The sequence below is a fragment of the Arachis hypogaea genome, chromosome 6 (assembly GCF_003086295.3).
Source record: "Arachis hypogaea cultivar Tifrunner chromosome 6, arahy.Tifrunner.gnm2.J5K5, whole genome shotgun sequence".
Classification (NCBI taxonomy): domain Eukaryota; kingdom Viridiplantae; phylum Streptophyta; class Magnoliopsida; order Fabales; family Fabaceae; genus Arachis; species Arachis hypogaea.
In genome coordinates, this window is record NC_092041.1 from 2,770,567 (window position 1) to 2,797,190 (window position 26,624).

A 26,624-nucleotide genomic window follows, 5' to 3' on the forward strand; every position below is an offset into this window, starting at 1 on the left:
CACAACCAAAGTGCTTTTTTGAAGGGTAGACTAATTTCAGATAATATTCTCATTGTACATGAATGTATGCATTATCTAAAGAATAAAAAGATGGGGCTTGTAAACAAAATGACTGTGAAATTAGATATGAGCAAGACCTATGATAAGGTGGAATGAAATTTTCTATGGTTTATACCGCGAAAGTTGGGGTTTAATCCTAGATGGATTGGTTGGATTCAAGAGGTGGTGACATTTGTTTCTTACTCTATTGTTGTGGAAGGATAATCTTTTGGCTTTTTTAGGCCAAGTAGAGAGATTCATCAGGGTGATCCTCTATCTCCATACTTCTTTTTTTTTTTGTGCAAAAGGACCTCCTTCTTGCTACATAAGGCAGAGCAAAACAGAGCTATTGAAAAAATTTAGATCAATTGAAAAAATCCTGTGATCAACCACCTACTATTCACGGATGATTCTATCGTATTTTATAAAGCCTCTAATGATAGTTGTCTTCAAATTATCCAATTGTTGGAAGAGTATGAAGGGTTTAGTGGTCAAAAAGTGAATCTAAACAAATTGATGATTTTTTTATCCATAATACCCCTTTCATATTTTAAACTTTTGGACAACCTCATTCATGAAATTCACATTATATTAATACAATTTTGGTGGAGTCAAAATGATTCGAAATGAAAGATGGCATGAATTAATTGGGACTGGATATCTAGACATAAGAAAGAAGGGCTTTACTTCAAAGATCCGAGGACTTAGAATTTGGCATTATTAGGTAAGTAGTGCTAGAGAATAGTTCAATAACCTAATTCACTACTTGCTAAAATGCTGAAAGAAAAATATTTTAGATATAAAAATGTGATGAATGCTGAAGTTGGAAATATACCTTCTTGGGGCTGGAGAAGCATTCATGAAGAACACAAAGTCATTGAAAAAGGCTTACAATGGAAAATAGATTCTAGTTGCAGTGTCAAAATCTTCTCTAATCCTTGACTCCCCCCACCTCACTGGTTCAAGCTGCAATGTGGGACCATACTTGATGGACATGTGAATCAACTGTATTAGATCAAGGACTTGTTTGATCCAAGTAAAAAATGGAATGACCAACTTATTAGAAGTATTTTCTCTCGGGATATAGCTCAACACATTAGAGAAGTAAAAAATTGGAGATGGAGAGGATAGACTTACTTAGATCCACAGTAAATCAGGTATGTACGATATCGTTTCTGGCTATTTAGTGGCATATCAGTTCCACCACATCCCTTGTGAAGCACTTCCAGACACAAACAGAGGCAGAATATGTGGAAGAAATTGTGAAAACTAAAATCTCGTCCAAAATCAAAATCTTTCTCTGGCAAGCTTTGTATGAGAGATTGCCAGTCATGGAAGTCATTTACCGTCAGTTTTCCACTTTCTCATTGAGCTGTTCCAAAATCTGTGATAAAGAAGAACCAATTTTTTATTGTCTTTTTCAGACAATTATGATGACCTATGAAAGCGATAAAGATAAACATTATTTGTTGTGTTTTTTTGCAATTGTAGCATGGAACATATAGAATTGCAGCAAAATTTCGACCTTTATACCTCATGCATGGCTAGACATACCTCCACCACCAAGCTAATTGTCTTCTTATTACAATGTGTTAATAATTTTATATATTGAATACCTAGTGTAACTTAAAAAGAATTTTTTTGTTATATATATTTGTTGATATAATAATATAAACACTCATATTATCTTATAATTTATATATAATTTAGTTAAGTCAAATTTGAGTTATATCAGATATTAATTTTATCTTTTAATAATAATATTGTATTTTTTATTTTTATTTTTATTATTAATATTTTGTTTTATTATAATTTTATATATTTATTTTATTAGAATTTATATAATTATTAAAATAAATATTTTATTAAACATTTTAAATATTTACATATTAAAATGTTAGTAAGTATATATTTTAAATTTTAGTTTTAAATTTTTTACTATTTTATATTTTTTATTTATGTGCGACCAATTTTATCAGTTCAACTAGTAATTTATCGGTTGAATCAATAAACTAGTAAATTAACAGGTTGATCGATTTGATTATCAATTCGATTATTACAACTATGATTGTATTTCTCTTTGGATGGAATAAAACTTTTAATTTTGAAAAAAATTCACAAATTTATTTTTTCATTCTTTATCCTAAACATTTATTATTGTAATTTATTAAATTTTCTTTCATATATCATATTTATTTTTTTCTTTACATGTGTCTATTTATTATTGTTTTATTTTTTTTCTTCTAGTAATATTTAAAAATTGGGAGTAAATGGTAATGAGGTGTGATATGATGCCCTGCTTTTCTAGAAGAAATAAATTAATTTTGATGCATTGATTCATATTCTCATGAATATTTTTAAATGTTGCTCACTTTATATCTAGTAATTGTTGTAAAATTATCTTTAAGAGAACAATTTTGATCAATGTTAATATTTTATTTTTATATTATTAAAGTTAAAATTTTTTTAACATAAATATTCTTTTATTAGTTAAATATTTATCAAAAACAATAAATTTTATCGATGATATAAACTAAATTATGACAAGAATTTTTCTATCATTACATTATAAAAAATATATGAAACCAAAAGATTATCGGCCAAAAACTAAACAAAACCACATTAATTTATATTAATTATTAATTTTAAATTTTTTAAATTCAAAATTTAAAAAATTTAAAATTGATTAAGTAAACTTAATTACAACCTATAAAAACTTTCTTCTTCTCTCTCACATTAACCTACACACCTCCAACAATCAGACACAGACCTCTTTCTTTCAGCAATGCTGCTGGAAGTGCCGACGACTTTCATGCTCTTCGCGACGCCCTCAACAAGCGCATATAAAGTTTAACACCTTGAAACCCTTCATCAGTTGTTTTGATTGCCTTATCAGATAAAAAGGGACCTAACTTATTGCAGAAATCATCAGTGCCGTTGTATCTTCAGTTCGGCACGACATTTAGAGGCTGCTCTCTGGTAATTTCTTCAAGGATTTCACAAAATCTTTCCCCTTGATAAACACCAATACCTTCGATTATTGTGTTATCTTTATAAGGGTATGGGCTGTATGCCTTGGACAGTACATGTGGGAAGGCATAGTACATGTGGGGTGGCAAATTTGTATTTCGCTGACTTTTTCAATTGTGATGATATGCGAATCGGATCAAAATATTTAGGATTTGATAGGGGGTTCACACTTCTTAACTCTCCATTGATGATCCTGTTTGTTAGTGTGAATGTCATGAATTATAAAAAAAACATTAATTTAATATGAAAAAAATATCCTAATACTTAGCAAAAGAAACATCCAATTATATTTTAACAAAAAATAATTAAAAATTTATAAAATTTAAAAAAAATATAAAATTCTTAAAGAAATAGAGACATTTATATTTGCAATATAAAAAAATTCGAAAAATATATAAAAGAATATCTATTTAGTATGAAAAAGAAACATTCTTATTTTTAGCAAAAGAAACATACATATATATTAACTCGTAAAAATTTTAGATTCACCAAAAAATATTTGACTGATTTTTTGCTAATACTCTTTTGTTCTTAACATTGCCCTTACATTATATTATCTTATGAGTAGAAAAATGAAAGGGAAGGAAAGAAAGTTTGGTTGTTTCCAGTTTGCACATACTGAAGGGAGATGAATCCACGTGTATGGATGCAGAGTGCGAGTATATATAGTGCGAATAAAAACCAACTGTAACGAACGCCGTCAGTGTCTGAGACTCAGTTGTGGTTGTTGTGAGCTCTCTGTTTTTGTCTCAGCCGCACCCTCTCAATTCGCCAATGATCGCTTCTCTGCGCTAATCTCCACCTATTCTTCTTCCAAACTCACGATCAGATCGACATCTCCGAATACCTTCTCTCTTCTTTCTTTCAAGGTCTCGTTAGGTTAAGCTTTAGGGTTTTTGGTGTAATGGCATCGGAGACGAAGATCGTGAATCTGGCCGAGGAGGCCAAGCTAGCCAGAGAAGGCGTCAAGGCTGCTCCCAGCTATGCCTTCACCAGCATCTGCAAGTCCCTCGTCGCTGGTGGCGTCGCCGGAGGAGTGTATGCTTCTCTTCTATTCTCTCCTCAATTTTTTTCTCAATTATTATTATTATAAACATTCCTGTTTTGTTTGTCTTAACTATTAAGCTACAAAAATTGATTAGTTAGAATTTGGAAGCTGTTTCCATTGGCTTCCCTCCGATAATTTCGATGCTGGATGGGGATACGACACTACTGCATGAATAATTACGCTTTGGTGTTTCTTTGTCTGAGAGCAAAAAAGCACTTGCCCCTTTTTATTTCACCAAAAAATACCAACTTTTTGCATCTTTTTTTTTTTAATTAATGGAATGTGATCCACTAAACGTAAACTATGATGTTAACATGGGTAGTTGCTAAAAACTGTTCTGTTGAGTGTGTAAACTTGAATTGGATCGCTAGTTGTGCAGTAGAACCACTCTGCAGTTTAATTATGTCTTATGAGATAAATGATGCATTTTAGCATGACATCAATCTGTATTGAAATGTCAAATTCCAGTGGTAGGATGAATCAATTTAGTGACTTGCTGTATGAATTTGAAGCTTGTGAATTTGTTTTGAACATTTTTGTATCTATGCAGATCACGAACAGCTGTTGCTCCACTTGAACGCCTGAAGATTTTGCTGCAGGTAAATTTATTTTGTTGCTCTGATCTAAATTCTAGGTTTTGTTAAATTCTGTATCCTGGAATAATTACTTTACATTTGATGAGTTCCATTTTATTTTATTTTTTCGGAGTTTTGGTGTCTGTGTGCCCCTGGAATGGGCATGATTGTGATGTTTTGTTGGCCCTTGCACTATTGAACAGGTCCAGAATCCCCACAACATAAAATACAATGGAACAGTTCAAGGTCTAAAATATATATGGAGGACTGAAGGTTTTCGTGGACTCTTCAAAGGGAATGGAACTAATTGTGCTCGAATTGTCCCCAATTCTGCCGTAAAGTTCTTCAGTTATGAGCAAGCTTCGAAGTAAGTTGTCCTTTAGATTTACAGTAATTCACTGGTTGATTTATTGTTTGGCATTTGCTGTTGTCATTTCATTTCAGTGCACTGTCAAGCTGATAACTTGTAATGACTACAAATTGGTTTCTGCAATTCTTGTTGAACTTTTAGGGAGCAGTTTCATTTAACAAGTTTCAGTTTTTTGTTCATTGCATCTGACATATTTTTAAGCGTCTCTGCCCTGTTTCACTGACTATTGTTTTCTCTCAGAGCTATACTGCAGCTGTATCAGCAGAAAACTGGAAATGGTATGTCCGTATTTATTGTGTTTTTTTTTCCCATCTGGTTTTTTGGTGTTGGGTGAGAGGAAATGCAGGTTTTGGTTTCCAGTTACTGCTTTCTCATTAACTGATATTTTTACAGATGTACCTATGAAAACTTTACAATGAAAATTAATAAGTAGCACTTTTCTCAATCAAAGCAAGGAAAGGGGCTGGGGGTGGGTTCATATATAAAAAACGCCGTTTGTCTAACTGTTTTTCTTGTGATTTTGGCAGAGGATGCTCAGCTGACTCCTGTTTTACGTCTTGGAGCTGGAGCATGTGCTGGAATAATTGCCATGTCCGCAACTTATCCAATGGATATGGTTCGAGGCAGGATAACTGTACAGGTACATCTTTACCTTCATTTTTCTGTTTACCAATTGCTTGGTTTGCAAATCACATAGAGAGAAGATATAACATTGGTTTCTTCGTGTTCTTTGTGCTCTACTGCTCTTAATATTTATAGTATGCTTTTTGTTGTATTTGCAGACAGAGAAGTCCCCTTACCAGTACAGAGGGATGTTCCATGCTTTGACAACTGTGCTTAGGGAAGAAGGCCCACGTGCTTTATATAAGGGTTGGCTTCCTTCAGTCATTGGAGTTGTGAGTAATCTTTTCATTTTTACTTCTTTATAAAGTTGATGGTTACAGTCATGATCATAATGGCAAATATGACAAATCTTAATATTGTGTTTTTGCTGTTGGATTCATGGGCTATTCATGCAAGTGATATAATTGACTCCTTAAAGTCCCCCACTCCCTCCTCTCATGATGTAGTGCTGTTATTAGAATTGATGCTTTCTTATTTTTAATTGTTTTTCCTGTTTTCCAGGTTCCATATGTAGGTCTAAACTTTGCTGTTTATGAGTCTTTGAAAGATTGGTTAGTTAAATCCAATCCATTTGGTCTAGTGCAAGATTCTGAGTTGAGTGTGACAACTCGCCTGGCATGTGGTGCTGCAGCTGGAACTGTTGGGCAAACTGTTGCTTATCCCCTTGATGTCATTCGTCGAAGAATGCAGATGGTGGGGTGGAACCATGCTGCCTCTGTTGTAGCTGGCGATGGAAGAGTAAAGGCCCCACTTGAATATACTGGCATGGTTGATGCATTTAGGAAAACTGTTCGGTATGAAGGAGTTGGTGCATTATACAAGGGTCTGGTGCCCAATTCTGTAAAGGTAAATCTTTATGTTAATATGCTCATGAATTATCTAGTTTTGCAAAATCTGGTTTCTATATCCAACTTGACTGTAAATTTATTTCGTGCTGCTCACTTTGTCACATGATGACTTGGTGTCAGTTGTGCGACTAGCCCATCATTTATTAGTGTATCCCCGCTGGCTAATACTTCAAACTTAACAAGCTTCTACTCAGTTGCATTATCTCTACTTATCTGAAGTTTCTGTGGTCTGATTCAAGAAATGATATATTGGCCTTAGATTTTCCACCCTTGTCTAGTCACTAGTGCTATCCTATTTAGAAGAGTCATGAGTTATTTATAACTAATTTGGGTTGCAGTCCTTAGCCACACAAATCAATGAACAAGTGCATAGCAGCCTCTTTGTAGGATGTGATAAACTGAGGCAATTGTAATATTTCCATTTGTTTAATGCTTTACTAGATGGTTGGTGCTCATGGATGATCTCAATTCTCATTTACTGTAGCCAATTTTCGAAGGCCTTAATTTTCCCATGTTGCTAAAACCATTCTTCAACTCTATATTGCAGGTCGTCCCATCCATAGCAATTGCATTTGTAACATATGAGGTGGTGAAGGACGTTTTAGGAGTGGAGTTCAGAATATCAGACTGAAGGATATATCAGTTTGCCTGTTTGGGGTTTTTGGTAGGCAAGGGGATGCAGAGATGGCAAAGTAGGGCTATTTTCTTGTTTTTCATCTCTCTACGGATGAGTTAGGAAGCATTTGAGATAGAGTCTATAAATGAATTCCCTTGTTTCCTATTTGTATTTCCTTGGGAACATGCTGTAGCATTAGCTTCTTATTCATCTTCTCTGGCAATAAGTGTTGTGGAATAACAATACAACGACATATGTGCTTGGCTTTTTCTGCACGAGTGAAGAAAGCATTTTTACTGCTGGAGTTTCAGTCATTGATTATTGGATGCTCCTCCATAGCTCCATCTCCAGGTTGTATTCATTATTATGACTTGCTTTCTCATGCGAATTTTTAAGCTGCCAGACTGACTTACACAAACAATAACCCTGGCTTTTTTTTTTCCTTTTTACTTCATGTTTGCTTTTAGAATAACGTAATATTAGTTTGCTTTTATTAGTAGTTGATTGCAATTGGTGCTTATTGTTGTATTTCTGTAAGTAATCGTCTTGGTTCCTCTTTTTGCTCATTCAATATACAAATGGTCCAGACTTGTTAACTGATTGGGTGGAAGAGTGTTCGAAATGTAAGCTAAATCCTTCCTTCGTCATTATTGGTTCTAGTAGAAGAAATCTATATACTCCCTTTTGAATCTAAATTGTGGCAATTATTTGTATAAGAGTGGCTCTATGCCTAGTATGTAAACATGATAGAATATATCATATGTTTCCAGTACAAATTTTTGTTACTTTGAATTCAGTACAAATGAATAATGAACGGCTTATCTGATTCTAGGAGTTGCGCAACAAATTACCGTGTATTTGAATGAACTTGGTTTTCATTCAAAGATAATTTATAGTTGTTATTAACCCAACGTAGTTTTTACCTTTAACATTTTAGCCAAAAATAACAGAAATAAAATAGTAAGAAGCAGTCTAAGAGACTTGTTTTGTGCACAAGAATTGGCATCTGGAAAACAATGCAAGGAGACAATACCGTTGCCATAGCCCTAGGTACAAGACTTCCCTATCTCCTTCATCCTTTTTGTGATCAACGGCTTCTAAAAAAGACGGCGTTGGTGTTCCTGTACGAATTTGTACAAAAGCACTAGCAAAAATTTTGCGAACGGTTCTCTGTAATCTTTGAGTTAATTTGTGTAATCCTCGCTCAAGTAGAAGTAGAACGATACTTTTCTTCACATTTTTCTTCCATGCCTGAATAAAAGATAACAAACATGCCTAGTCTTTGACGTGTTATAGTATTGAGTTTCCGGTTTATTAAATCCCCATAATCCTAGACAAATAATTAGCTTCCTTATTTGGATATTTCATACTCAGATATATTAATTAATAGAAAGCGTGAGAATGGCAGGTACCTGGAGTCTCTAATGGTAGTTTGAAATCTTGATGAAAAGGATCTCCTGCCAAGCTTAGGATCATTTCTGTTGTCTTGTATTCTTGATAGGGTGCATGTCTTGGCCACAGGAACCTGCTCCCTTTCTCTTCTGATGTGGGTACTCTCCTTATCTTCGTCTCCTTCTCCTTCTCCTTCTTCAATGCACTCATCGGTTGAAATGTATATTAAGGAAAGGAATACAAGCAGCATGTTCAGCTCCACTAGGGACATGTTTGGCAGCTGCTGCTTTTGTGTTTGTGTTTGTGAAAGTGAATGGAACTCTCCATCTTTCTCTTCTTCCATCCCATTATCTCCCTCGGTAATCACTCTTTCTTTCTCTGCCTCTCCCATCTTTACAAATTTGTTTTACTATATGCAGTTATTACTTATTATTGTAAGGTGTGCTTTGGCTTGGTTTGGTAAAGCTTTTTGAAGATGTGCTTGTGCTTTTTAAAAGCTCAAGCTCCTCATTTTGTGTTTGGTAAATCAAAAAGATCATGTGCTTGTGCTTGCAGCTTTTAAAAGATCGGGGTACTTTTGAAAGCACCTAGGAAGGCTAGGATAGAGCTTTTCAAAGTTGGCTTGTGCTTTTCAAAATTTAAAAGTCTAATATAACCTCATATGTTAACTAATTTTCAAATTTAATGTTTGCATTTATGTCTATTATAGTATTTTTAAATTTTAAAACCTATTTTACCAAACACAATTGATGTTGCTTATGTTTATTAAAAGTTGTTTTTGATTTGATTTACCAAACATAAATGCTACAACTTTTAAAAAACCATCTTTTAAAAGTTAACTTTTATAAGCTACTTTTAAAAAGTAAAAGCTTTACCAAACTAAGCCTTTATAACGTTCATGCTTAATTCAAACTTGTTTTCTTTTGGAATAAACAGGCCATGATACAACAATGCATGCCCACCAAAAGGCATTACAAGAAAAATGGATAAATTAATTTCTCAAATCCATGGTTCCGATTTTTATATTCTCCTATTTCAGAATGTGAGGTACTTATCAATCACTTCCTTTGGTTCATAATAATCCAACACAAACGAGGCAACAAAACAGCTAACCTACTCGATTTTTTATTTTTATATTAATCCTTTTGGTTATATTATATTAGATTAATTTATTTTTGGTGTTTTTTTATTTTCCAATTTAAAAGACTAGTAGATAATTTTCAATAAAGGAAAAAAAAAGTATGGTATATGTATAATAAAGTATAAATTATTTCATTTTGTGTCTAATATACTGAACTTATTCAATATTTAATTTAATTAAATTTTATTTTTAATTTTAAAATAAATTTTAATTTTATTCTTTAACAATATCATTTTGTTATGGTAGATAATTATTCAATTTTTTAATCACGTTTAAATAAATTATTTTTTACCACATTACTTTTATTTTAAGTAAATTTATTTTTTTAATTTTATTCTTAAAAGTTTTTACTCATCATAAAATACTTATAGAATGAGTAATAGATAAATTTCAAAAAAAAACATGGTACATATATAATAAAATATAAATTATGTTTTTTTTGTCAGGCAGCGTTTGTTTTTGGAGACATGACACAGAAACATGGATAGCACATCTTTAAAAAGTGTTTGGAAGTAGAGACATGGACACTAAACATATTATCTCCGAGACCGTTTTTTATAATTTTGTGTCCACTATTTTACGAAGGACAATGATAGACACGGGATTTGGAAGAAGGGACACAGACTTTTTTTTATGATTTTTTTTCTTTTTGTCCATAGATATTTTTTTATTATTTCACTGTTACGTCCTTATTTTTTCTAATTTGCTTTGTTCTTAGAAACGTACTTTCTTTCTTCTTCATGTTTTTTTTCTATTTCTATGTTTTCCTTTTTTTAGGTACTCTTTTCTTTTTATAAATTTTTTATTGGGTTGGATAATTTATTCCTTCTTATTGTTCTTACTTCAATATCATTTTAACATTGTATTATATTATTTGATTTGTAATAGAAAATAATAACAAAAATAATTAGTCTTAAAATTTTTGAAGGATAAATATTATCAAAGGTAAAATTGATCTTTTAAAATACTAAAAAATAATTTATAAATTGTAATTGATTTTATATAATTTTTTAAAAAATTAATTTTTTGAAAAGAAAAATCAATTTTTAGATTAAAAAAATTTGATTTTTTAAATAAAAATAGATTTTTATGTAAAAAATTAATTTTTTTCATGTAAAAATAGATTTTTTTTAAAATTGATTTTTTTATTTAAAATTAATTTAACTTATTAATCTAAACGAAATTTTTTATTACAGATTTATTTTTTTGTTAATATTAACTATATGTATTCTTACATATTAATAATAAACTTAAAAATAAAATAATTATATTTATAAATTTTATTTTAATATAAATATTATTATATAATTTTTTATTAAAAATTTTTTATCCCTTTAAATATTTTTTTTAAGTTTTACTTTTATTTTTTATTAAATTAGTTTTTACTTATGCAAAAAGTTTCGAATCACATGGTTATTTTAGTCATTTTATATAATATTTTAGTCATTACTTTAATGTCCTGTACATCATATCCAAACACAATACACAAATAATAATCGGTTCTATTGTCTCTATTTCTATCTCAGTGTCATATTCTGTAATTCCTTTAAAAACAAACGCTACCTAATAATAGTTTTACTTATGTGTTATGTCTGTGTAATACTTTTATGTTTTATCTGTTTCCATTTTCTAATCTTGCCACACTTATTTTAGTGTCTCTTTTCTTCTTCTCCCTATTCTTTTTTGAACAAGGGTGTCACCCGCTCCGTTAAGCAACCAGAGCGATCTAAATTCTAAACCCTAACGTTGGTTGCGTTTCTGGAGAGAAAGAAAGAAAGACAGGAAGAAAAGGAAGAAATGCCTCGGGAGATCATAACGCTTCAGGTAGGGCAATGCGGCAACCAGATCGGCATGGAGTTCTGGAAGCAGCTCTGCCTCGAGCATGGCATCAGCAAAGATGGCATCCTCGAAGACTTCGCCACTCAGGTCTCACTTCATACCAATTCCCCTTTTCACTTCCCTCTTACAAAACCTTACTATCAAGCTATCATTTTTTCTTACCAATTCGAACTGCTGGTTGTTTGTTTCTATATCAATAGCACACAACTTCCAATTCACACTGCAATCTCATCTCAGTGACTAATAATTGCTTTATGTGTTGAACTGTTACTTAGTTTAGGTTAGGTTATGTTACTTGTGTAGTGTGGAGTGTGTGATTGTGATTGGTGCAGTGTGGTTCTACGTTGACTTGTTTTGGTGAAATTGCTGCAGGGTGGTGACAGGAAAGATGTGTTCTTCTATCAGGCTGATGATCAGCATTACATACCACGAGCTCTGCTCATCGACTTGGAGCCTCGAGTTATTAATGGCATTCAAAATAGTGATTACCGTAATCTCTACAACCATGAGAACATCTTTGTCTCGGACCACGGAGGGGGTGCGGGAAACAATTGGGCTAGTGGATACCATCAGGTTTGCCACTACTAGTCATAACATTGTCCCACAATCATGATTTGCATGCATATCATCCTAGAACTGAGGATTATTGCTTCCTGCATTTGGTTTTCGTCTCGTTGTTTATGAGTAGTTTAAAGCAAGTATTAATTTTGTGGGGTGAAAGAATGCTTAGCTATTGTTGTTGTTGCATTTGATCAGGGGAAGAATGTTGAAGAGGACATAATGGACATGATTGACAGAGAAGCAGATGGCAGTGACAGTCTCGAGGGTTTTGTTCTGTGTCATTCAATTGCTGGAGGAACAGGCTCAGGTTTCTTTCCATCTCTTCTCTATCTTAAAAAATCCCATAGGATCCATCTTTTATTCCTTTTTGTTATTGAGCATTTGTGTAGTTGGTTCATCTGAAAAGATAAAGATTTGTGAAATGTTTGACTTAATTTTGCCCTTGATGCATAGTTTGCATTCAAACAAAAGTTAAACTAATCTCACCCTTAAGAAAAGAAATTGAACAAGTCTGCACCTTTTAGCTTATTGTGAAAAACTTGCCTGTACAACATAATGTTTGGGTTCCCTGATGATCCTTGAACTTACTTCATACCAGAGAAGATTGGATATTTTTTAAGTACTTCTCAGTGGTGTACCTTTTTTTTATTATTATTTCTTAAAATATCCTTGCTTTTGTAATAGTTGCTTATCTTACTTGAATGCAGGTATGGGCTCATACTTGTTGGAGACCCTGAATGATCGCTACAGCAAAAAATTGGTTCAGACATACAGTGTGTTTCCTAATCAAATGGAGACAAGTGATGTGGTGGTGCAACCATACAATTCGTTGTTAACACTCAAGCGACTAAAGCTTAATGCGGATTGTGTTGTAGTTCTTGACAATACTGCATTGAATAGGATTGCTGTGGAACGGCTTCATTTATCGAACCCAACATTTGCTCAAACTAATTCCTTAGTTTCTACAGTGATGTCTGCCAGCACAACCACTCTTCGATATCCGGGATACATGAATAATGATTTGGTTGGTCTTCTTGCCTCATTGATTCCCACGCCAAGATGCCATTTTCTAATGACAGGATATACCCCTTTGACAGTGGAGCGTCAGGTGAGACCATTGTATCTGTTTTTCTTATATAAGTTATCTTTGAAGAATAAAATATTAGTCTAGTTAATGTCTTCTAAATTTTTCTGTTGTTAACTTGTTGGACTTGAAGAATCTTACAGAGAATCATTGAATTAATCTCACTATCTTACACACTCTATCTCTCCTCTTTCCTCCCATTTTACCCTCCTTTTGTAATTTAATTAGGATATAGATAAGTTGCTGCCTAATTGTGATTTCCTATTACACTTCAATGAAACATTTAAAAGTTTGATGATATCTACTTGCAGGCTAATGTAATTCGTAAAACCACTGTACTCGATGTTATGAGAAGACTTTTACAGGTATAATTACTACATGAACAAAGCGTCAAACAAAATTCCTATGTGTTCTACCGACTAAAACATTAATTCAATTGACAGGCAAAGAATATTATGGTGTCTTCATATGCTCGGACTAAAGATGCCAGCCAAGCAAAATATATATCAATTCTGAATATCATTCAAGGAGAAGTTGACCCAACTCAGGTATGATAAGCAGCATTAATAGCATTTCCTGGATATTGTCGGTTTGCAAAGTGAAATTGTTATTAAAACAATAGAAAAACAAAAATAAGAATTGCTAGTCATCTAGCTGTTTGGCCTTGTGATAAAATTTTGCTTTCCAGGATCAAATTTTCTTAAAAAAGTAGTGAGAGCGATTTTGTGGGAGTCAGTTTTGTCTAAACATCCTTATCCTTGAGAATTTAAAATGAGCTTATTTGAAACTTAAAATGACATTTCTTTCTGATTTTTTCTCCCCTGATAAATGAAATTTGCAGGTGCAGCCTGCTTTGATTGACTTGTTCATAGCTAAAAATATGGTTCTAATATACAAGTATTTTAACAGTTTATCTCTCTGGATTTAGGTTCATGAAAGTTTACAGAGGATTCGTGAAAGAAAGCTAGTGAACTTTATTGAGTGGGGTCCTGCAAGTATTCAGGTCTCTCTCTCTCTCTCTTGTGTTGTGGCAGTGCAAATTGAAGTTTTAGGCTTTTAGCAGCTGCATCAATTTGTCTCCTTTATATTACACACGTGATCTCGTCTTGTTTCCTGAACATCTGATAGGTTGCTCTATCTAGAAAGTCACCATATATTCAGACTGCACACCGGGTATGACCTCTTTAATTTCAAGTTTTCAACCCCCCCCCCTTCTCTCTCTCTCTCTCTCTCTCTCTCTCTCTCTCTCTCTCTCTCTCTCTCTCTCTCTCTCGTTGTTGTTGTTGTTGTTATGTGTGTGTGTATGATGTTCTTTCAATTTATGTGATTGTATTGGAGAAAAACCAATATACCTTTTGAAAATGCTTAATAGTCTGAAGTTAGATAACAAGAAATCAGTTAGGAAATAACATAATATCATCCATTTTATAGGTCAGTGGTCTTATGTTGGCAAACCATACTAGCATCCGACATCTTTTCAGTAGGTGTTTGAGTCAGTACGAGAAGTTGAGAAAGAAACAAGCCTTTCTAGATAACTACCGGAAGTTCCCAATGTTTGCGGTAAGTGCCAATTTCATGTGTACAATCTGATCAGTCTTTTGAACTCCACTGCTGCGTTTGTCAAATATGCTTTTGGTTTGTACCACCTTCTTGTAGATTCTTGTTATTCAAATCTAATATCAGTGAAAAATGTACAGGATAATGACCTCTCAGAATTTGATGAATCAAGGGATGAAGTTGAGGCTTTGGTTGATGAATATAAGGCCTGTGAGTCCCCAGATTATGTCAAATGGGGAATGGAGGTAGATTCTCTACTAGCCAACTTCCAATTTTAAGTTCATGTAGCATATTGCAAATGGTTTTATTTATTTATTTATTTTTCTTATACAGGACATGAACAATATGCTAACAGCAGAAGGCAGTGCTACATGATCCCTAGATCCAATATTAGTAGTGTGAAGACTCCACGCAACCCAAGGTAAGTTAATTTTTTAGGCTTTGACTTGTCGTAAAATCATTCAACAATTTACACTTGGGGAGAAGAATACAATGTCAATGATAATTTATAAACACATGCGTGCCCGCGCATACACTTCCTTGTAGTGCAAAATAAGAGGCCAACAAATGTCTAAAGATACTTCTCACAATCCTGAACCAAATTATTGCAGGCACTACTATAAGGGAGGGAACTGAAGACTTTATGTAAGCTGGGAGAGGTTTCTGATGAGCATTTTCAACTGTTTTGGGGCTTCAATGGTTTGCAGTGTGATAATTTTGGTTTGTATGGTCTGTTGATAATCATTTGGACATCCAACCAAGCGAGAATTAGTACAGATTCTCACTGTATTAATTCGTTTTAGGAATATATTATATGACTGATTGATCACTGATGCTTAGGAAATTAGGAATCACATTTTATTATCTGGATCGCTACTTTAGAATGAATGTTGAATATTTAAATTGATGTGGTGCATATAGTTACTTGATTCAGATTTGCATGTTATACGGTCCTCTTGAACTGGTCTTGAGTTCCTCGATTATGAACACCGTGATTGGTGGTGTTTGTCTCTTAAATAATTAAATTTCGAAAGGGACTTCAATTCCAACTTTCAAGTGAAAAAGGAAAAAGAAATCCATTCTATTATGGTGAACCAATAATACCCCGTGTATTTTTACTTAGAAACCTAACCGTTATATGTACAAAAATATAGTTCCCAAAATGTACTGCAAGAATATTGAATGCTTGGATTGGGTGGCGTGATTCATTCCCGAAAAGTCATATCGTGAGTTATGGGCACATGGCATGTTTCTCCTTGCATGTTCACTGTTCAGTTCACCGTTACACATGCCATTAGTTATGGTGTTTTTTCACGTTCAAACAACATATTTTGCAATAAACCAGATTGGAGAATATAAAAGAGTCTTTCCTTTTGCTTACATGGTGAAGAACACGTAAGAACAGAGATATCTCGGGATACCACTTGCAATGTTATGAGTGAATACCCAACATTAATTGCCGACCCTGATCCATCCTAAGGTTAATAAACCGAAGTAGTTGACCACCAATTTAAGAGAAGAGAAAAATGGGTCAAAACTGCCAAAACGCTAGAAAGCGGAGGAAACAGGGAATCCAAAGCAACTTAGGCTATATACTTTTTTCTTAAACAGACACATTAAAGACTACATCAAAATCAGTCAATTTAGGAAATATAAATCAAGAGTAAACAAAAACTCGGTGAATATTCTAATATAAATTTGACTGATGGGGAAAACAGAAGAGGTAACTACCGCATGGCCCTTGTTAGCGGCAATTCAAAAGAACGTGCCGTAGTTGTAAGTGGTCCCCATATTAGAAGGAAGAAAGACACTCAAGTATTTACCAAATCAGTTCACTCACTACAATTGAGTTTCTATATAAATGTGATATCATATCAGTGTATGCTAATCACATAGTATCAAATTGATACTTGGTTTTGGGGTTCTGAAGTTTCCACATTGTCTCAGCCTCTCTTGACACTATTGGTTGTGAAAGCACCCAAGAAGAGAAGAAAAGAAAATGACATTTCTCATAGCTCTTGCTTCTTCTTCGTCAGGTGTTTTGGCCTTATATACTCTTCTTGCCATCTTTCAACCAGCTATTATTGAAGCCCAATCCCTTTCTCCTGCACCTGCACCTGCTCCCACCAGAGACGGTGACTATCCCTTTTTCTTATCTCCTTTTTCATTTGATTTCTGAACTTAGTCATATCATAGAGTGTAAGGTTGCCTTCAAAGGCATTGCATTTGGAATTTTGTGTTAGAAAAATGTTGTTATTAATTAATGTGTTTGCTATTAAACAGGTACTTCAATAGACCAAGGAATTGCCTACGTGCTTATGCTTGTGGCATTGGTTCTCACATACCTCATCCACCCTCTTAATACCTCTTTCTACAATTTGTGAATTATCCGTTTCCCTACTCTTGTATTTTTACCCTCATAGAAAGTGAACATAGTAGGGATCGATGGTTTTTAATTTCCTATGCTCTTAGCCTGAATTGTTGATGCAGGGGTTGTTATCAATGTGTTTGATGCGATGCTAATTTTATTCTTTTTTTAGTTTCTAATACCTTTCATATCACCGTTCATATCGTTTCAATGTTTATAATTAAAATAATTAAAAATCCATCAGCATAATTTAAGAGAGTAAAATCTAACATAATATAGTTGAAAAGTTATGACCTTCCGTACATTTTTTGCTCTTTGAAACATTGGAAAATAACCAGCTTCAAATTTTAAATGTTACTACTGCCAAATTCAAACGCATGCTACCACTTCAAAATCGTCTATATGTGTCTCATTTAGAACAAACTTCTACGAGTTGAAAATTTAAATGCAGCTAACTTTATGTGAAATTAATAGTTAAAAATTATTTGATAATTTAACATGCTCGACTAAATTATCTTTAACTACCAACTTCACAAGAAGGCCACTGCACGGAAATTTCCAAAAAAAAAAAACAAATTCCATGAAAAATTGTATCTTCAACAACATTCACAAACAGATTTACAGATCTTAAACTTTCGGCGAGTAAATGAATTGGACTTATGATAACGTGACAAAGATGTACTATCACAAGAATTTTGTGAATTCGCAGTATTTATTCTATAAAAAGAAAAGAGAACCACCTATTTTTCACTGCAAGCTTATCACTTTCCAGTTAGAAGCCGACTCATGGTCTCAAATTGTACATAGGCACTTATTGACTTTCCTTTAAAAAACGTTGCAAATGCAATAACTAAAAAAATGTTAAAAACCCTGTGCCCAAAAGGAAGTCCTATGCATGTGGAGGACAATTAATGGATCATTCCATCATCACTTATTAGGAGGTGCCAACTCTAGCATGTTCTGTTTTGCCAGTTGACCCTAACTTATTGATATGTCAGAAACATCTTTGGTCTTCTGGGATCTAGTTTGGTGTCTTTGATGTATTCTACACTATTACGCTATAGCTTCAAAAAGTAGAATTCGAAGTTTTGAACCATTCCAGCAAATAAGACTCAATGATGAATGCAAGTATATGTTACGATGAAGTCTTCTGTCTACGATGCAAGGCATGCTTGACAACTTCATAGAAGGAGACAACTATACCAACTGATGGACCGGCACGGCCTACACGGGGACCAACACCTGTGAATAGCCCTGTCAATCCTCCATCCCTGTCCCAAGAAGAAATGTTCCAATGTCAGTCCAAAGCTTATGTGCTAAATGTAATGATATGGGGGACCAGTCATCAGCTTATAAAAATGCACCTACCTCCAAATCTCTATCAGTGTTGTTCTTGTTGTCATCTTTAATGCCCTTTCACGATCCTTCTGTGAAAATGCAAAAGGGATCATGTTAGAGAACATGGAATACTCAAAGGCTCAAACTATGAGTTCATTATTAATGTGCAGTAATTAAATGCATACGTTCTAAAATAAAAATTAGTAATCAGGACGGGGAAAAAGAATTACAGCAAACCATTACGAAAAGTTAATGCAAAGAATAATTTTTAATCATCATGCATTAAAGAGGGTCAATTATGCAACTATACAGGTTTGTCTGAGACAAACCAAACCTCAACAGCTTACTAATGCATAAATATTCCAGCTGCATTCCACTTACATTCAAATTTTCATCACTTTCTAAATCCAATGAACATACTAGCATATAAAGGCAGACATTTGAAAAGTGTCCCCACAGACCCAAAAGTAATCATTGAATAAGTCTGTATTACTTGTATACATGGCATATCTAATTGTGTCTACGGCTTAGCTAATTGGATTTAAGAGCCAAATTAGCATAATGATGCTGCAAGTTTGATTTTAGCCAGCAATTTGTGCTGTATCTAATTTCAGCTAGTTAGCTACTTCAATTGATGATCTACCCAGCCTGACCCGGTCAGGAGCCTGTCTTGGCTGGTCAAACAGGCAAACACTAGTGCCAGTCTGCCTGGCAGACCTGACTAGAGGTCTGTCCTGGCTGGCAAGACACTAGGGCCAGTCTGCCCAGCCTGACTTTGCTAGAGGCCTGTCCTGGCCACCCAGGCTGTAGGGCTACTCTGCCTGGTCAGACCCGACCAAGGGTGTGTCCTGGCCGGCCAGACACTAGGGCCAGTCTGCCTGACCTTACTCGGCCAAAAGCCTGCCTTGGCCGGCCAAACACTAGGGCCAATCAGCCCCGCCTGACCCAGGCAGGGTCCTGTCCTGGCTTAGTTATCATCTAAAAGCTTAGTTTTAAGAAACCACCTCTATTTGTCGTCGAGTTTTCGCCACATCAAGTGGACATGTGGCAGCAGCTGCGACAGTTCCTGCAACGAAGCCAGCAGTAAAATTTGCCCCAAGGATAGCGGCTGCTGTTGCTTCATCACCCACAAGGCCAAGAAGTTTTTTCCTTATCTGTAAAGAAGCTGTATGGTCAAAAATAAAATAAATCAAATAAGCAATACATTTTATTCATTGAATATAGAAATCCTACTGGCTCAAGGGTTAACCAGCAAATTCCAGAGTAAGGAACATCGCGAGAAAGTTGAGCTCCAAGGCCAGTCCACCAATAACGGTATCTATGTACTGTTAGAAAAACATAATCAAAACCACAATAATTGTAACAAAAATTATAACAGATATAATCATGTGCAACAGTAACAGCATACTAACTCCTTTGTAAAAGACATGTTGGAAAAATCTACCATAAAACGTATTAACTCAGAATGAAATGAGAGAAAGATGCCAGAAGAACACTTACAACTTTGAAGTCTCTCTGTACCCCTGATTGGGTTGATGGCTCCAATCAATGTCTTAAAAACCCCTGGAGGCTTCCCACTTCCAGTTGCTTTAAATGCCTAAACAGAGAGATATAACATGCAAGAAGAGGGGGGGGGGGGGGGGGATGAGTAATTCAATTCAGCTTGACAGAAAAAACTCAAACACTTTAGAGGAGCTATTAAGAATCTGTAGCAAAATCATGCAATGAATCCACATTTAAGGATTTCAAATCAACTACCTGCATGCGCGTCCTTGCAAGCTCTACAGGATAACACGAAACACAAGCCAATGAACGTGCAACTGATCCGGCAACTAATGGAACATAAGGTGTTAAGTTTGGAGCATTCTGAGTAGTAAACTCCTCCATGAAGTTGCGAAAGATGTCATAACAAGGCATATATATCCCAACCTGTTGGACAACGAAAATACAAGGCCATTAGCATGTAACTATGTGTTGGACAAAACAGATTGCAGGCAAAGTATGAAGCAGAAAACGGATTTCCAAAAGGAAAGGGAGCTTACAGTTGGCACAGCCAATGCTAAACTTGCACTTGTGCCTCTCCATAATCTTATAAACCCTTCCTGCATAAATTCACTCCTGTGAACCCTCTTATAGTAAGTTATTTTCATGGAAAGTACAAGATAAATACAAATAACTTCAATTCAAAAACGAATCCATTTCAGTGTTTGCTACATAGCTTTATCATACCTTTTTGGCGATGATATTTTCAGATATATCAAACAATTAAGGCAAATTTAATTGAATTGAATTGAAATGATAAGATTGGAGGTAGTAACTAACCTGACGCGCAACTTTGTGAAGGACATCTAGCGTGCCTTTATAGCGGTTACAGCCGGAATGACATGGCGGCGGCGCGGCAGCAGAGGTTGAAGGAGATTGACAAACGGCGTTTGGTTGAAGACAGATGTAGTGGTAGGGATAGGGAACCCCGGCAGCCTGTGCTTGCAGCCTTGTCTTGGCAACATCGAGGGGATTAACGATGATGGCGGAGATGACAGCAGCACCGGCGGCGGAGAAGGCCCTCTCTCCAATACTCAATTCCGCATCGGAAGAAGATGACGACGAGGGTGACATCGGCGAAACGTTTCTTTGAAAATCAACAACATTGGTTTCTAATTGTTCTTAGCGAAAGCGCGATATTCGATTGAGGGCGGGCGCCTAATTAAGTCCTAACATTTGGTCACGCACCTACATATTCGATTTCCTGCCTCACGTTCAGAATATACGAGAAACTTTGTTATATTCTACCTCTTGAAATTGGCTCATAAATTTTAATATGGGAAGTAAATTGGTATTTTGGTTAGAAATGGAGGAATGGTGTGTTTTACCCGATGGTGGATGTATGTTCAACACGCAGAGACGTGGTGGCTGCGGGGAGTGTCAGGTGAGATGACGTGGCGCAGGATGAGTGAGACACGGTGGCAAAACGTGGGGGCGTGCTAACTCATAACGTGGGGACGTGATGATGATGTGGCGGAGCAAGAACAAGCCACGCAGGCATCACGTGGGGGCGTGATGATGATATGGCGGACCAGGATTTGGCCACGCTGGCACCACGTGGAGGCGTGATAATTGCAACGTATGCATCACGTGGGGGCGTTATGATGACGTGGTGGAGCACAAATTAGCCACGCAAGCACCACGTGGGGGCGTGTTGATGACGTGTGCATCACGTGGGGGCGTGATGACGTGGCACGTGGGGGCGTGATGACACGTGGCAGTACGTGATTCGCCTGAGGCAATCAAAACGTGGGGGCGTAGTGAATGCTACCCTCTATATAAGGCAGTGCACGGCTTCATTTTCATTCTGAGGAAGTGTGTGAGTGTTCTTTGAGTGTGTTTCTGGTGTAATGGAGGGTACTGCAAACTTGGTAGTGTATCGCGACGGTGAGATAATACATAATACTCATGAGGGAGTGAGGTTTGTGTGCCAGAATCTGTTTTCGTTTGTGGTTCCATGCACCATGACGTTTATGGAACTTCAGAATGGTCTCTGTCAAAGCATGGAGAACGGTACGTTAATGAGAGTGAGCAGAATTCTGTACCGGAATCCAGTTGTAGTTTTTGGTGGTCTAATACAGTTTGATACCATGCCAATCACTGACGAAGTGACTATGCATAATATATGTTTCAAATTCACCGGCAGACTCAGATGCGACAGCCACATATTGAGTTGTATGTTGAGTTTGAAACCGTAGAGGCGGAAGGGATTCAAAATGACTTAGAGGTGGAGGATGATAGAGCAGCAGTGTACAAGGGAATGAATAGTGACAGCGAAGATGACTTCGAAGCTACTTATGAAGCCGGCGACGAAGACGATGATGGTGATGTGGGAGTTGAGATAGCAGCTGATAATGTAGTGGTTCACCCATCGATCAGTCAACCGATGAACGTGCCACCTTTTATGCGTGAGTTGGATCTCGACGCCATGCATGCACCGGAGTTTCCGGAATATTAAAACATAGGTACGTGATGACCGAATAATATGTTATCTTTAATATATACTTTGGATTGATTAGTAAACGATGATGGGCACTTTCTGTAGGCGTTGCTGATCCAGAGGACGGAGAGTTCCGGATTGGAGTGGAATACAGTTCTAGAAAGTCGGTCGTGGCAGCAATTAGAAGTTACACTATCGCTAGAGGAGTTGACTACGACGTGTATGAGTCTGAGCCACAAACGTTCTATGCAAAATGCAAGATGTATGGGCGTGGGTGCGACTGGCTTATCCAAGCCAGCTTGATACGGAAAAAAGGTTGTTGGGAGATACGCAGATACAACGGTAGGCACACGTGCACAACTGGAGTGATTTCACAAGATCATTCCAAGTTGGACTCGGACACAGTTGCTGAGACTATAAGGCCATTGGTCGAGATTGACCCGTCCATAAAGGTGAAAACTATAATAGCCGAAGTCCAGTCAAGGTTCAACTATACCATCAGTTACCGAAAGGCTTGGTTGGCAAAACAGAAGTCCATAGCGAAAGTTTTCGGTGATTGGGAGGAGAGTTACCAAGCCTTGCCGTGGTGGCTCTCGGTTATGGTTCAAAAGATTCCTGGGTCAGTTGTCCAGATAGAAACACGCCCACTCTACAATGGGAATGAAGAGGCGCAAGGGGTAAAAATACTTCATCGCGTATTTTGGAGTTTCAATCCATGCGTTAGGGCATTCAGGCATTGCAAACCCCTAGTTCAGGTTGACGGAATACACCTATATGAAAAGTACAAAGGTACACTTCTGGTCGCTGTTGCACAGGATGGGAACCAGAACATTGTGCCTATTGCTTTTGCCTTAGTGGAAGGGGAGACAGCTGATGCGTGGCACTTCTTCCTAAGGAATCTGCGAATGCATGTTGTCAGAAAAGATGGTGTGGGTATGATCTCGGACCGGCATGAGTCAATTCGGGCAGCGGTAAATCGTTCCGGAGGTGACTGGCAACCTCCAAGAGCATGGTGGATGTTTTGTATAAGGCACATCGGCAGCAACTTCCTACGCGCTTTCAAAGTCCCTCACTTGCAAAAGCTTGTGGTCAATATTGGGTATTCAAGAACGGTGGAGGAGTATAACATCAACTATAAGAGGTTGGAAGAGCGAGGCGAGGCATATGCCAGGTGGTGCGATGCCATTGGACTTAGACATTGGGTATTGGCATTCGACGAGGGACATCGCTGGGGCCATATGACGACGAACCTTGTCGAGTGCATTAACTCAGTGTTGAAGGGTGCCCGTAATCTACCTGTGTTGGCACTAGTTCGAGCAACATATTATCGGTTAAATGAATTTTTACGCGGAAGAGTGCTGAGTCTTACGAATGCAAACGTGCGGGATATACTTATTCCGTATTCACACAGCAGCGGATAGAGGCAAGTATGCAACAGGCTGGGAATATAGTTGTGCACCGTTTTGACAGACGGAATGAAGTATTTGAGGTACGCAAAATGACTAGCGGAAAGGTGTTAGTCGTTGATCTTGCACGACGTACGTGTGACTGTGGGCACTTTCAGGTAGAACGAATACCATGTCGTCATGTTATTGCTTGCTGTGCTAACCAGCGAATCGATTAGCACGTGTATGTGCATGGCGTGTACAAGATGACAAAGGTCCGTAAGGTATATAAATTCGAGTTCTCACCGTTAGGTGATGCCGAGACATGGCCTGCGTATGAGGGACCCACATTGGTCGCTAATCCCGCCTTGAGGCGAACGTCAAAAGGTCGCCCAAAATTGACCAGATACTTGAACGAAATGGACTCACGCGACATGCGTGGTCCTCGGATATGCCGTCTCTGTGGTGCTCAGGGACATAGTCGGAGTCGATGTCCTCAGCGTGCTGGATCGAGTGGTAGGGGGGAATGACTTTTATTTTCATTGTATTTGTATTTTTGAATTTGCATTTTTATAATAGATTTTCTTTTTTGTCTAAGTCGTGTTTGTATTTTTAAATTTGAGATTATCCATTGATGGTTAAGAACATGATAATGTTAACATTTACTGCCTTACTGAAGCAAACATACATATTTTAACTACAAATAACATCGACCAACATACATAACATTAAATTACATTGAAACATAGTATGAAATCTTAAAAACCCAACCCGATGCTCACTTCTTACGACCCATCCAGTTCAGTGCCTTATCCATCATGCTCAGACCTGGCTTTGACGGAGTATACCTATCAGGTGGATGTCACTCCGTCCGAAGGTCATATGGGTGACCTGCAACTGAGTCACCCATACCTGTCTCTACCCGAGGTGCCGACCCATCCGCCTCTGCTGGAAGTGCCGACCCACCTGCCTCTACTGGAGCGGATGCACCGGGGTTGTACTCATCAACAAGTGTGTATGTCCGACGAAGGAATCCACTATCACACGATGCACCATCCGACGTGTGGTCGGAAGCAGGATGCTGCAAACCATGGCTCATACCAACTGATGCCCCACGTGGATCAGCTGCGGCTGACGGTAAATGCATAGCACTAAAATCTGACCAACCACCCAAACTAGCATTGGCCCAATTCTGTAGTTGTTGATCTCCGTGACCGCCGATGGAGAAGTCAAACCAATCATGACCGACTGGAATCGTCAGTACCGGCTGAGAGTGCTGCGAATGGTGGCTGTGCTTAGAGTGATGAGAGTGGTGGCTGGACGCACTCTGGTCCTGTGGCTGAGGTGGCTGTGGTACATAATAAGGAACCGGCTCAAACACTGCATGCTGAGGTGGCTGAGGTGGCTGAGGTGGCTGAGGTGCAGGTGGCTCAGGTGGCTGAGGTGCATGTGCCTGAGGAACATACGCCGACAATCTCAGCATATGTCCGAATGAGCGCACGTACCAATCCCGATACTCCGGGGTCGGTATGAAGTCCCATGTCGGAAGGGGGTGTAGATCCCGCATTCGAGTGTTTCGCCTGTTGCCCCACTCCGCTATCCACTCCCCAAGCAAAACTGTCTAGTCATAAAGCTGCACTCCGCGAAGAGCCATGCAATGCTGCTCCAGTGGAATGTCCCTTGGTATTCGCGGTGGGGGCTGTGCGAACCCAAACTGACGCATCACTCGGTCCGCAGGGTGCCACTCGATACACTCAAACGATAACAACGGAGCAACGATATCACACACATCAAGATGTCTATGTAACTCGCCGGGAATGATCATTCCTTGGTACGGCCGCCACTCAAACTGCCACAGATAATTCGAATGTCAGAACCCTAACATTAATGTTTGGATCTAGGATTCATTAAAACCATAAATGTTTACCTTCTGCATGTAGTCTATATCATGCCTAAATGTCACAACAGTCTTCTCTAACCACGCTGTACTCCGTTCCGCATGACTTCACCTGAAACATGATACAGTGAAAAAATTTATGTCAGTAACCGTAACTGAAACATGCATAATGAATATATTCTCCGACAAGAACCATAAATATTTACCTCATGGCAACTGGTATCTCAGCAGGTGGAAGGATATGCCTCGGTACGGGCGAAATACACGGCATTCGCTCCCATGCCCAAACAAACAACAGGTTAAGAGGACCATCCATCTCCTTCGTATCATATCGTGATGCACGGCATAGTGCTCTGTAAAGATGAGCGAGACATGCTGAACCCCAACTATAAGTATGGATCCGCTCGAAATCGCGAAGCAATGGTTGATACTTCGCATGGGCATATGCGGTCGACTTATCTGTGAATAGGGTCGACCCTAACAGACAGGAAATCTGACTTCTCACGTATCTCCTTATGGACTCTTCAGTGTCCAACGGCTCCTCATCTCTGACACTTCGAACCCAACCGAGCTTTATATAGGATTTTGAATTACGACTGAGCACCGGTTGACGACCAAATATTGCCATGCTCTGACTCTGAATGAAATCACTACTACTGTCAGTCCATCCACTCACAGGCTCTCCATCAATTGGTAAGCCAAATATATGTGCGACATCCTCCAATGTCACCGTAACCTCACCCACCGGCAACACAAAAGTGTGAGTCTCTGGCCTCCACCTTTTAACCAGAGCAGCTAACAACGGGTGAGATTCTCTTATCATCCCAATCCTAGATACGTGGTAGAATCCGGTGGCACGTAAGTAGTTTTCAACCCTCGGGTTCCAACTCTGTGACGGATCCAGTTTACGCACCAACAAATTTCTGTTGG

The 26,624-nt window shown here is 37.3% G+C and overlaps 3 protein-coding genes and 1 long non-coding RNA gene across 4 annotated transcripts; 3 read left to right on the plus strand and 1 right to left on the minus strand.

Annotated features, from left to right (window-relative positions):
* The first annotated feature begins 3,614 nt into the window (after positions 1-3,614).
* On the plus strand, positions 3,615-7,845 carry LOC112695333 (mitochondrial adenine nucleotide transporter ADNT1). The gene is made up of 8 exons (XM_025747641.3): positions 3,615-4,107; positions 4,668-4,716; positions 4,896-5,059; positions 5,303-5,340; positions 5,590-5,702; positions 5,845-5,958; positions 6,188-6,532; positions 7,082-7,845. The coding sequence occupies exons 1-8, from the start codon at positions 3,974-3,976 to the stop codon at positions 7,163-7,165; spliced, it is 1,041 nt and encodes a 346-aa protein (XP_025603426.1). The 5' UTR covers positions 3,615-3,973; the 3' UTR covers positions 7,166-7,845.
* Positions 7,846-8,753: 908 nt separating this feature from the next.
* Positions 8,754-10,513, plus strand: LOC140173399 (uncharacterized). Its single transcript, XR_011862066.1, has 3 exons — positions 8,754-8,901; positions 9,479-9,589; positions 10,130-10,513. It is a non-coding gene; the product is annotated as an uncharacterized lncRNA (long non-coding RNA).
* A 766-nt stretch (positions 10,514-11,279) lies between these two features.
* Positions 11,280-15,670, plus strand: LOC112695336 (tubulin gamma-1 chain). The gene is made up of 12 exons (XM_025747642.3): positions 11,280-11,609; positions 11,895-12,095; positions 12,279-12,390; positions 12,791-13,191; positions 13,479-13,532; positions 13,611-13,715; positions 14,096-14,170; positions 14,296-14,340; positions 14,599-14,727; positions 14,865-14,969; positions 15,058-15,145; positions 15,336-15,670. The coding sequence occupies exons 1-11, from the start codon at positions 11,481-11,483 to the stop codon at positions 15,097-15,099; spliced, it is 1,398 nt and encodes a 465-aa protein (XP_025603427.1). The 5' UTR covers positions 11,280-11,480; the 3' UTR covers positions 15,100-15,145; positions 15,336-15,670.
* A 2,115-nt stretch (positions 15,671-17,785) lies between these two features.
* LOC112695337 (mitochondrial carrier protein MTM1) lies at positions 17,786-21,265 on the minus strand. Its single transcript, XM_025747643.3, has 8 exons — positions 20,753-21,265; positions 20,473-20,532; positions 20,189-20,359; positions 19,931-20,027; positions 19,664-19,755; positions 19,435-19,584; positions 18,461-18,519; positions 17,786-18,363 (listed from the first exon to the last, which is right to left on the minus strand). The coding sequence occupies exons 1-8, from the start codon at positions 21,044-21,046 to the stop codon at positions 18,228-18,230; spliced, it is 1,059 nt and encodes a 352-aa protein (XP_025603428.1). The 5' UTR covers positions 21,047-21,265; the 3' UTR covers positions 17,786-18,227.
* Positions 21,266-26,624: the final 5,359 nt, after the last annotated feature.